Source organism: Channa argus, chromosome 23 (genome assembly GCF_033026475.1).
Source record: "Channa argus isolate prfri chromosome 23, Channa argus male v1.0, whole genome shotgun sequence".
Classification (NCBI taxonomy): Eukaryota; Metazoa; Chordata; class Actinopteri; order Anabantiformes; family Channidae; genus Channa; species Channa argus.
The window spans coordinates 8,999,553-9,012,406 of record NC_090219.1 but is presented as its reverse complement, the minus strand read 5'-3'; the positions used below and the strand labels follow the sequence as shown (position 1 = coordinate 9,012,406).

The 12,854-nt window shown below is 40.3% G+C and overlaps 1 protein-coding gene across 3 annotated transcripts in view; it reads left to right on the top strand.

Annotated features, from left to right (window-relative positions):
- Positions 1-9,706, top strand: part of LOC137108695 (copine-8-like) — a 52,625-nt gene extending 42,919 nt beyond the window's left edge. For 2 of the 3 annotated variants that reach the window (XM_067493602.1, XM_067493603.1), the window contains 6 exons: positions 185-366; positions 4,737-4,864; positions 6,372-6,474; positions 7,600-7,657; positions 8,275-8,348; positions 8,653-9,706. In XM_067493602.1, coding sequence (XP_067349703.1) covers positions 185-366; positions 4,737-4,864; positions 6,372-6,474; positions 7,600-7,657; positions 8,275-8,348; positions 8,653-8,865 — 758 coding nt within the window. In that variant the 3' untranslated portion in view covers positions 8,866-9,706. The remainder of the gene's footprint in view (positions 1-184; positions 367-4,736; positions 4,865-6,371; positions 6,475-7,599; positions 7,658-8,274; positions 8,349-8,652) is intronic. The other variant, XR_010912234.1, reaches the window with a different exon arrangement.
- The last annotated feature ends 3,148 nt before the right edge of the window (positions 9,707-12,854 follow it).

The window sequence follows — 12,854 nt, the reverse complement described above, 5'->3', positions numbered from 1 at the left end:
TTATTACTCCCTAAGGCAGCTGTGGCTTAGAGAAACGTTCAAACTCCAGTGTGCATGTTTTTTTTTTTTTTGTTTGTTTGTTTTAACCCTCTCCTTATTTGAATGACTCACAGCCCAGGGGGAGCATAATTACAGTTTGATGCTGATGTGCATGTTTCCTTGTGTTGAACCATTTGCGTCTCAGGCAATCCATCCCAGCCCACCTCGCTCCATTACATGAGCCCATACCAGCTGAATGACTACGCCATGGCGCTGCGGGCTGTCGGAGAAATCATCCAGGACTACGACAGCGACAAGATGTTTCCTGCACTGGGCTTTGGTGCCAAGCTTCCCCCAGATGGTCGGGTCTCACATGAATTTGCCCTGGTGAGGAAATGACTTTCTTCTATTTGCATTATCGTTTATTTATTTATTGATTGATTGATTGATTGATTGCTACATCCTGTATAAACACATGGAATGACCTTTCTGTGAAACTCGGCCAAACAAAGTCAAGGGGAAGAAGACTGTTCTCTTTTCTTAGACATGTACTGTGCATTATATTCCATATAGTGTATTCAATTCAATTCAACTTTATTTATATAGCGCCAATTCACAACAAAGTCATCTCAGGGCACTTTACAGAATAAAGTCAAGATTATAAAGATATATAAAGAGAACCCAACAATTCCCCCTGGAGCAAGCCATAGGCAACAGTGGAGAGGAAAAACTCCCTTTAACGGAAGAAACCTCCAGCAGAACCAGGCTCAGGGTGGACGGCCATCTGCCTCGACCGGTTGGGGTGAGTGGAAAGGGGAGAGAGAAAAGAACAGAGCAACAAAAAGCAATAACAAAACATCGGGCAGATTGGTAGGACCAGTAGCTGCACGCTGGAAGACACACAGCTTCAAAGCCGGGGGACACCTGCAGAAAGGGACAGAGAGAGGAGGACAAAGACAACTACGGGAGAGAACACACAGAGTTAATGACATACAGTGGTGAGAATTGCGGGGTGAGAGGAGAGGAGAGATGGTCAAGAGGAGGAAAGGAGCTCAGTGCATTGGGGGGTGGGTCCCCCAGCAGTCTAAGCCTATGGCAGCATAACTATAACTAACTATATGCTTTATTAAAGAGGAAGGTTTTAAGCTTAGACTTAAAAGTAGAGAGGGTGTCTGCTTCCCGAATCTGAACTGGGAGCTGGTTCCACAAGAGAGGAGCTTGATAGCTAAAGGCTCTACCTCCCATTCTACTTTTGGAAATTCTGGGAACCACAAGTAGGCCTGCATTCTGAGAGCGAAGTGGTCTACTGGGATGATATGGTGCTATGAGGTCTTCTATATATGATGGAGCCTGACCATTCAGAGCTTTATATGTAAGAAGCAGGGTTTTAAATTCTATTCTAAATTTAATGGGAAGCCAATGGAGAGAAGCTAGTGAAGGTGAAATATGATCTCTCTTGCTAGTTCCAGTCAGCACTCTTGCTGCAGCATTTTGGATTAATTGCAGGCTCTTTAGGGAGTTACTGGGGCATCCTGAAAGTAGGGAATTACAGTAGTCCAACCTAGAAGTAACAAAGGCATGGACCAGTTTTCGGCATCACTTTGAGACAGTATGCTCCTAATTTTGGCAATGTTCCGTAGGTGGAAGAAGGCTGTTCTAGAGATTTGTTTTATATGTGAGTTAAAGGATAGATCCTGATCAAAAATAACTCCAAGGTTCCTTGCAGTAGTACTGGAGGCCAGACTTATGCCATCTAGTGTGACAATATGGTTGGACATCATATCTCTGAGATTTTTGGGCCCAAATACTATGACTTCAGTTTTGTCTGAGTTTAAAAGTAAAAAATTGTGGGACATCCAGGCCTTGATGTCTTGTAGGCATGCTTGAAGCTTTATTAACTGATTATTTTCATCTGGTTCCATAGATAAATATAGCTGGGTATCATCAGCATAACAGTGGAAATTTATGGAGTGTTTTCTAATAATGTTGCCTAAAGGAGACATATATAAAGTAAAAAGTCTTGGTCCTAACACAGAGCCTTGTGGAACTCCATAGCTAACCTTTGTGTGCATGGAGGATTCATCATTAACATGAACAAATTGAAATCTATCAGACAGATAGGATTTAAACCAACCTAGTGCAGTTCCTGTAATTCCAATTTCATGTTCCAGTCTCTGTAATAAAATGTTATGATCAATGGTATCAAATGCGGCACTAAGATCTAACAGAACAAGTATAGAGATGAGTCCAGTGTACAATCAGGTTACCAAAATTAGGGCCTGGGTGAAACAAAAACATTCGGATTTGACTTGTTTTCCGACTGCTAGTGAATATGGCACCGAGAATAAATCTTTTAAAGGCTTTCACTGAAGGAGTTTCACTGAAGAAGTTTGTAATAATAGAGCAAAGATTACTTTCTTATTTCAAAACTTCAGATGTAAACATCGAGTTACACAAGAACTAACTGTAACAACTCCACATAAGTAAACTAAAACACACACACACAGCATGCAACCAGCCACTTTCATACACTGATGACCAGTAGAAGGCAACAGTTTATTTGTGGGTGGTGAATGCTGCTGTCCAAAAAACACGAAGAAATTCAGCCAACCAGCCTGCGCACTGTAGTAGATAGAAGACAAACGAGCTATTCAGTTTTAAGCTGTAAACGAGCCATTTTGGCTTTGCAAACACACCAGATTTATTATTTATTGCTATACAGTATTTTGACAGTTAAAGTCCCACTAGAGTGACAAAGATGGTTCCAGTTAATACAGTTAAACTGTAGTTGTTCTAGTCTCATTTCTTTGTGAGACTTTTACCACGGTATGGCAGGTGTTTCTGTAACATATGGAAATAATGCACATAACACCCATTCAGGATGCAAAATGCATCTGGATTATCTGTGTCTTTCATTCATCCATGTGCCTTTTTTTACTTCCCATCTGTTATCCATTTACCTAATCATGTTTCCACACCACTGTGCCAGTGTCGATTACGCTGTGGCCGGCAGTAATCCTCCCCCTGCTTTACTGTTACTGTTAGTGGCATTCACAGCCATTGCGCCCGTTTAGAATTAGGTATCACTCAGTCCAACTTTTGAGACGCGTATTAATCTAACATTTAAGGACTTAGTCTGTCACACAGCTGTGTAGCCACAGTGGGAGAAGGCCACTGCTGAATTTGACGCAATTATGCAAGCTCGATTTAGCGAGCGAAGGAGTTATCCATGAGTAATGTTCATACTCATGGATAACGAAGCAGAGTCTGTCAACAGGACAATTAAAACGCCCAAAACATATGGGCAGCTTAAACATGCACTGCTGTTGCAAGTAAACCTAGTCAACCATACATTAATTTTAATGTGTTTCAAAGGATGGGGGAGCTACACAGATACTCAGAGCTCTCCAACAACTTTGGTTCTTAACATCATCAAACAGCAATTTACTTTAAAAGCCAGTGGATGAGCTTCCCATAGGCAAAGTCATTCTGAGACAATTCTCATAACGTGTGGTGCAAATGAGCTGTAGCTGACCAAAATGCTTCTGTTATCCAATCTTCATGCAGTTAAAATGTGAAATGGCTCGCCCCAGGATATTTACCGAGTTTTGCTTTAGAAATTAAACTGTCAACATTTCCCTAAAACACTATGTGCTATAATATTTTTAAGTAGTATTGGATTGTATACCCTTGGGTGTTTGTAACACTCCAGTGACTCTTGCACTAGGTACCAATTTTTTGATAATAAAGGCCTATTATTGATGTTTTGGATCAAGGGTGGCCATTTTCTGATGTTTCTGGGTATCGTGTTATCCTGGAATTTCTACTCAGTACATGTCAGCTTGAAAAGAAAATGTAATGCAGTTATGTTATATGTTTTTCTTCATCAGGCACTGTTCTTGGCATTCCTTTCATCTGTGCTGTCCCTAAATATCTTTTTGATTCATAGCAGTAGAAGTGATGATAATTATCCGTAAGCGTATTTAACCCGTTTGCCAAAATATGAGTTGATTAGACATTAAATCAATGAAGGTGGCATTGCATATCAAATTTGATGCAGTGCTGTTGTAAACACCTGAAGCAACAAAGTCTCAAGATACAGTACAGCAACAGCATGATCCCAAAATAGAAAACTTTTATCGTCTTCTTTTTTTAGACTTCCACCACAGACGACATAAAAAGCCCATCAAAGTCATCCACAATAAAATCAAACCACTGTCTTTTAATTGACTTTTAAAAAAGGCAATATGTCTTCTGCATTGAATAATGCATGAAAGTGATGTTAAAGCTACACTATGTAACTTTAACAAAATGTAGAAAGATTTTAATGTGAAGATGTGCAGTCAAAGTCTCCTGTCCCTCCTTAAACAACACTGGCTGCAATTAAGAGGTATTTTCTTCTAAAGAGACTTCTAACCAATTGGAGAACTTTCTTATTTTTGCTTGATTAGTACAAGAAGTCTTGAAGCTTTTTTATTCATTGCACTTTTGGGCAGATTGTGATGCAGCGTTGCAGATTGTAGCAGAGTAGAAAGAGCAGAGTGGAGTGATTTAGAATTCCACACCTATGCTAGATTATGTTGCATATTTAAGCATTAATAAAGACTAAAGGCTTTTCCTGACCTTGTGCAACAACATGACAATGAAATGCTTGAGTTTTAGCACCTGCCACGAAAACAACTATTGATTCCTCAATCTATATTTAATGAAGAAAAGTTCCATTTTTAAAGTAGTTTTATCTTTCTGACTGTCTGCAGAATGGTAATCCACAGAACCCATACTGCAACGGTATCGAGGGGGTGATGGAGGCCTATTACCAGAGTCTCAAATCTGTGCGTCTCTATGGACCAACCCACTTCTCCCCTGTAATTAACCATGTGGCCAGGTAGGTCCACTGTAATCAGCTCCAGAGATGTGCAACACAGAAGCTGACACACATGTACAGTGCAATTTAAAGTTCTGCAGTAGTTGCTTTTAGATCAGTGAGCTTTGGTGCAAATCAGCTGTACATCTATTCTATAAAGTAAAGGGAAGAAAAATGTGTTCCTGGGGTCAGTGTTATCACACATATACTAACAAGTACCTACTGTCCAGTACAATGTACAACAAAAACAAAATGGTACAATACCAGTAAATTGCTCCCCACCTACATTTTTGAAAAATGATCAGTAAATGAATCTCTATAGGAACAAACGGACAATCCTGCATGTACCAGAACCTCAAGCTGTAAACGGTTTAATAAGAACATGGTCCGTCGGGTGCATTTATATTAACACTGGAGCAAGATCTCCTAAATGCAAAATACTGCTCATGCAGAGTTTTTAAATATTTATAGCCATTAATGTTCATGTCTTGCACATATTACCAGAAAATGTCAGCAGCAGTTGCCCTATTTACATTAGTAACCCATGGAAAAAAGTAATGCAGCATTTTGTACTACAGTTTTGTCTGACTCCAGCTGATGTTCCCTTTTGCCAGATCTTCTATCATGATCTTCAAGACTGACTGTAACAAGCACTTTTCCCACCTTTCATCATTGGCTTTCAAATCCCATCACTCTCTCTCCTTGTGCCGTCCGCCCACTCAGCCTGAGAATAGCTGCATTGTTCGGCGCTCATTTCTGTGGTAGCATCTGACTAAAACCCAGGAAGACATCACTAAAGTCAAGTCACGGGAGTGTGTGTGTTATAGTTGTTCAACATATATTCTCAAAATATTCCCCTGTGACACACTTCAAAGTTTCACACAAGTTTTACAGAACAGAAAACTGCTAAAAGTTTTAGGATTTAATAAAGCTTTAAATAGCACAGCAAGTAAAGAAAAGTCCATCAGTGTCAGGGCCTTACTTTAAATCGTTTTTTGTTGTTGTTGTTGTTCCTGTCCAAGAACAATCTTGTACTTAACACTTAACACTTTAACAAAGCAATCATATTAATAATTATTATTGCCTTCACTGTAAGGGTTTGAGTGTTTGAATTAAAAACCATTGGTTTCTTTTTTTTTTTTTTTATCTGAAGTCTAAAATGGGATGGTACATAACAAATTTAATTGCAAGAGCAACTAATGGGGTTTGAGGGACTACTCCACCAAGGATTAGCAATTAGCCTGCAACGACAATGAGATGTGATGATTATCATGCTTATGAAGTCAGTGGGCACAGTTGCACAATTCCTCTATTCCAGTAAGCTAATACCTGTCTCAACCTGCATTCTTTGTCAATCTGTTATTTTATTGTTTTACTATTATACTATTATCACGTTTCATCATTTCAGCAGAAATCGTATTAAAGCTGACTAAATGTTTAATCACATTTGCTTTGTCTTTCCACCTGCCTGTGTCTTTTTTCTTTTTTGCTAATATGACCTCTAACCTCTCATCTCTCTCAACTAAAGGTATGCGTCAGCTGTGACCGATGGCTCCCAGTACTTCATTCTGCTCATCATCTCTGATGGTGTGATCACAGACATGGCACAGACCAAGGAATCCATTGTCAATGTAGAGTTGCACTTCTCATCTAAACCTTTGTCTTCCTGTGTTTTGTTGTTCGCACTTTGTTGTGAAGTCAGGAGCCTTTGCTAACTTACATACAATAGGTTAGCAAATAGATTTCATGTACTTTATGAGGATGCGAATTTGGTTAATTTACTGTAAAACATCTGAGGAAACCTGGAGGTCCAACTACAGTATGATTAAGTCACTAATGGAGATTGTACTAAACTAGCAAACAAACGATATGAAAGGAGGAATATGAAAAGCCGTCCCGGCACTGTCCTACCCTTTTACAGCTTCCCTTGCTCTCTCTCTTTCTTTCATCTTCACTAATTAGGAGAATGAGGAAAGAGTGAGGTCAGCCCGGTCCCCGCTTGCACCAATAGTCTTTCTATGTTCGGTTCTAATAACTCTGCTTTCTAATTAGTGATCAGAGTTAATGTGTGTAACAAAGTGGGGTGAGCTCATAAATTTGGAACCTTAGTTGTCTGTGCTCGCTCTTCGCACAGACTCACTGCCCCATTCCCCCTCCTCTCCTCCCCCACACCCCCATGTGATGTAAGGTTATTGTAAAGTAAGATTTGAGAGTAATTATTTACTACCCCGCGGAGGAACCGTGCCTCTCACATCTCAGGCAATTTGGGTGTCCATCTAATAACCACAGGAAGTTATGAAGCACTGAAAAACCTTCATTCATTATTCAGCACTCGAACTGTCCTCTGCTGTCCCACTCATCTAAGATTTAATAAACAATATTGCGATGCGGGGTGGCAGTTTAGCTTCAGCTCTAGGCAGGGGAAGATGTAAATGGGAGTCATTTTTAAGCTGTCAAGCTTTGTGAGATTTAGACAAAGTTGCAGGTGCATGAAATTAGAAACTCTAGAACTGTCCGGACGACGGACTGGCCCGAATTTATAAAACGGGCTGGAATACTATGAACCCTGTCTCCACAATGGCATTAAATTGTTCTTTTGAGTCTCCTTTATATGGACTGTTACCTTATAGTTAGCAATTCACAAGAGTATTTCACTGACTGCCTGTGGTGTTTCAGATAGCAAATTCTAAAAGGAATGAATGTGTATTCCTCCGTGCCTTTGATGCGCCTATTCTGTCTCCCTCAACTCTTTGCAGGCCTCATCTCTGCCCATGTCAATTATAATAGTCGGGGTTGGGCCAGCAGAATTTGATGGTAAGCCGAGTAAGGATCATGGGTGTGCGCTTTTTGTTTATTTGCATGCTGTAATCCTTCAAATTAATTCTACTTCCTATCTCGCCTCCCACATGGCTCAGCCTCTCATTGTGCAGCTCTTCTTTTCTTCTTTCTTCCATTCTCCTTACCCTTAATTCCCCCTCCCCCACTAAATCTGAGCAAGTGGTCAGAGCAGCTGTAGAGTGTTGTTTTTTTTTTTTTTAATTGACTACATCCTCATTCCTCACCTCTCTCTCCTGTGTAGTCGTAACGCGATTCATGTTTAAAATTCACAGAGCAGTCCTCTGTAAAATCAAGTTCACTTATGATGAGCAATTAGCCTGCAAAGTCAGTGAGACTTCCCGAATATCACAGTGTGCACAGTTGCATGACGTCCCTGTGGTGCACATCGATGGTTCTGCTTACACGTAGTGCAGCATGTTTCCCCTATGTGCACAGTTGTGGGCGACTTACAGCCCAGTGGCTTCACGCTCAGCGACACAAATTCTGTGTACTTGTGCTGCTTTTGGCATGAGTACACAGAATTTGACATGGTAGCTTTGATGTGGTGGTTCGGGTCCCCTGAAAGGACGTGACTGATGTGCTTCCCTCCTCAGAAATGATTGAGCTGGACGGGGACGAGGAGAGGATCTCATCCCAAGGACGATACGCTGAGAGGGATATTGTTCAGGTACAGAATATTCCCAGAGACATTACTGTTTCCAGAGAAATGTGGGATTTATGATTAATGGGAAGAGGTCATGGTTCTTGACCCTCTGGTTTTGCATTTTTCTATGTCTGCCCAGCTTTCATATCCACATTTCCCCCTGAATCTTTTCTTTTAATGTCCCTTATCTGATATATAACTATGTCTACTCTTCTTTTTTCCTCTCCTCCTTCTTTTCTACTTTGTTTCTTCTACTCCCTCTTGTTCTTTCTCTTTTAATTGCTCTCTTTGCTTCTCCTCGTCTCTTTTCTTTGTTTCCTCTCCTTAGTTTGTTCCTTTCAGGGACTACATTGATCGGCGAGGAAACCACATCCTCAGCATGGCTCGTCTGGCTAAAGAAGTACTTGCCGAAATCCCCGACCAGTTCTTGTCGTACATGAGGACCCGAGGAATCAAACCTGGGCCTTTGCCACCTCCTTACACCCCCTGTCCACCCCCAGCCATCCACCCCCTATTTGCGAGACGGGTAAGCCGAATCTAAAGGCTGAGGCCTCCCTCCAACTCCGGCCAGCTGACTCTGCTGGCCCCTGCTCTCTTCTTCTCTGCCTCTTCTTCTTCCTACTCTTCACTAGAAGCTTTTGAGCACACGGCAAATGTCGCCCGCTCTCTCGTGTTGCACTTTGGAGAACGTTTGGTGTGAGCAGTGATGCGGATAACGCCTATTGGGGAGTTTCCACTTTGTAGTGGAAGGGACTTTGGCACTGGACAAAGGTGGGAGTTTTGAAGGGTCATGGTGGGGGATCTGAGATAATCTAACGGCACCAGAAAGCATGAACAGGACAGAAGCTGACCCACTTGCAGCTGTCAATTGGAAAGGGTCCAAACTGGTGACACCCTTCTTTGAAACACTGTTCATCTGTTTGCTACTTCTATTTCCACTTCCTCTATGTTTCACAAAATTATGTCTCTCGATATATAAATGTTTACAAAATTGAGGAATGGAATAGAGAAATCTTTCAGGAGGAAATTTATACCAGTCAATGTGAAAACCTTTTCCTACTTCCTACTTTTTGGCTGCAGAAACTGAGGGTTGTGACTTTGTACAGAAAACGTTTAGGCTCCGGTGCCACATTCTTCATTACAGTGTGTGTGTGCTGTATGTTTTATTTAAGTAAATGGAGCATGTGCTAGTTTAAGAGAAGCATGCACTGTTGTCCTGCACTCAGGGCTTAGTACCTCCCACACAAACCCCCACCACCGTCACTGCCATGTTCCATTAAGAACAAACCCATCACCCACCTTAAATCTTCCCACGCTCATACTCTCTGCTCTCTCCACCTGCCTTGTCTCACAAGGAAGCTGGGCTCCATGGGAGTCTGGTCAAATCAAATGCAGCAGGGACTTGAACCAGCCTTACTCTTTTGTCAGATAACATTCACAGGCACCGTGTCCTCTGTGGGTTCTGGAAATGCGGATCTCCCAGCCCAGAAGTCAAAAACACACATCTCACTACCGTACCTGACTGTGTGTTTGGTTTTACAGTCTCCTTATTGCCATGGACAAACATTGTTCTTCAAAAGCATTGCAGTAGTTTTGTTTTACAGTATGTCTTTCTACCTCTCACTTTGTTTAGTATTGCCAAAAAAAAAAAAAAAAAGTTTAAATAACAGTGTTGGTGTGTCAGTGATTTTCAGTAAGTCCGTAGAGCTCACAGTTTACCTTTCTCACTAAGTATTCACGAAATATTTGCCAAACTGTAGGTTGAGAATAATAGCACTTTGGTTGCTATCAGATCAGGTGACTCACACCTTTCTACTAACAACGCACTGTGAATATGTGCACACGAAGCTACCCATGTGAATCAAAAGCGAGACTGTGTGCACAGTTTTTAGTTCCATGTTGACGACTGCAATGTAACTAAAATCTTTTAATAATATTTGAAACGGTTTAGTAACATGTACCTAATAACCTTCCTAAAGGAATACTCACCCGAAAACCATATGTTTTAGCATCGAACTATCATCTCCTGAAGGCGTGAAAGGTGGCTCAGAATACTGTTCACTTTGACAGCAGCTGATCCCCGTTAGCCTCTGTTACAATTGTAGGCTGCTCCCACACTGATCGACTATTATTTGGTCTCGTAGAGTTTGGTTTTAGAAAAACGTTTCTCAGTTGGGGTTATGGTAACTCTTACCGATGTGAACCCAAACCAACCACTGCTGCTGTCCTCAGCTTTAAACTTTCCCGTATTTTATTAGTAAAACATAGTTTTTTGGGGGGGGTAGTATTCCTTTAACAATACTTAGAACCTAAACAAAATTACTCCAACTTAAAGACAGACACTTGCACTGTTACTTTTAGCCACGTTTTGGGGTGAAACACAATTGCAGCCCTGCTTTTTTGCCCAGCAATGTGTATATAACAACTTAAGAGTTTGACTTTACGTAAAGCACAAACCATTTCAGATAAGCTACAGCCACAGTGTCCAGAGGCCCATTTTAATCTGTATAAATGTGTGAACAGTGTTTCTACATTTTACTCTGTGTCTGTGTACTACAAGCTGTAGATCTTATCGGTACTATTTAGGGCCCTATTCAGTCAAGAACTTTTATGTTAAAGAAGGTTTACAACATTTTTCTAAACTCACGCCTCAAAATCATCATATACTTTTGGTTGATGATGCCTAATTAAAATGTCTACATACAAAGTGCATGTAAAACATTTTCTTAGACATTTATACACTGTACAAATATTTGCCTTTTTGTGTATTGGTCAATATACTTTGTGAGTATTGCTGCTTCTTTACTGCTAATATAGGTAGTACATTTTATACCGAGGCCTGTAATCATATTTAAATCATGACTAACAGGCCTTATTCATGTTTATATATAAGTTATTCATATTTAAATCATGAATGACAGGCCTGTATTTTTTTATAATTGAATGGTAAGAAAATAGACAATGTATCATGTGCAGGATATTTCAAAGTAGAGCTCAAGCACGCCGTAGCAACATTTTTCTGCCAAATTTGACATATTGTTAAGCGTAGCACCTCATTGTTGGCTGAAGACTCATCCCAGGAAAGGTGGTTATTCAGTTTGACTGAATAGGGTCCCTCAGTGTGGGGGGGGGTGTGATAGATTTTTTTATCCTTTGTTATTTTTTTCTTACTGCGCGGACCCTGTGTAACAGTCGGGATGTTGGAATTGCACAATGTAGCACTTGTCTCAAGTCTGGTATCGGACTGGGGCAACACCAGACTGGTCCAGATCAGACCAGATAAAGCAGGAACAGTCTTTTTATATGTACATGTAAATATATATTCTGTATGTTGCTTATTTATCTATGTTTTTTGAAGAGCTGACTTAAAGCAAACTGCCAGGACTCTGTGACTCTCCTCACGAAACACAAGGCAGGGCCTTTCATTTATTTGTCATGACAGGATGTCAGCTTCATGTCACACCCACACTCTCATATACACTGTACGCGTCCAGTAAATGTATTTGTATATGAAACATGCAGCACACTTACATAACAAGGCTATGAGGCAACAGGGATGGAGTGAAAATTAAGGGCGTCTTGCCTTCTCTCAGAGAAACAGTGATTTTAGAAATAAAGTTATGTCCTTTGACTTTTTCTACCACGGCCTTAGTTTGCATATTTAAATCAAGTTGTTCCTAGAATGTAAAAACTAGAGGACATCCAATGAGCAAAAATCCCAACATTATTTAATCTGCATCTGGCTTTGGGTGTTCATCGGAATATGCACACTGTAGTGATAGGCAATCCTCCTAAACAAGACCCACCTTATTTTAAACTAAGTGAAGTTGTTCAGAAACGGGAAAATGTGTATATTAAGTCATTTAAACAAAGGCTTCCTGGACTTCTGGATCAGGTTCCACCTAAAACACTTCCAAAAACTATACACTATTTAATCAATTAGCTACTGTTGCTAAGCCTGTCAGCCTTTCATTTCTTGTATGGCAAATACATACATTATACATTTTGCATTTTTGTTTTTAGTAATCAGAATGTAATTTCAGACTAAAGAAGACACAAATCAGGCTTCTCATTTCTACCTCACAAGCATCAATTTTGCTGGCTTAAATGACAACTGTTGCTAGCTACCAGCTGTAGCTTGGTATTTAAGCTGAAATTAGCTCCATGACTAATCTTTAAAAGGCCGTCTCTGGCTGTCCTTTCCAGAAGACTTGTTCGTAAACAACCGTCTTGTAAAAGGGGAATTGGGTGTAAAAGTTTGCATCACCTCATTTTGAATTGAAAAAAAGAGAGATAGATTTTTATATTCATATTTAATACACATTCAGATAGCACAAATGTTTATTTTACAATTTATGAATTTATGAAGTCCTCCTAGTGCTTCCAAAACACAACTGACCTTTCCTCTGTATAGTCCTAATAGTGGGTCTATACATTTCTGACAGACTGGGGCACCTTCACAAAATAGGGTGGCACATTTGGAAAATAACTTAAAAGGTTTCAAACTAAAATTTAAAAACCTTTTTGGAA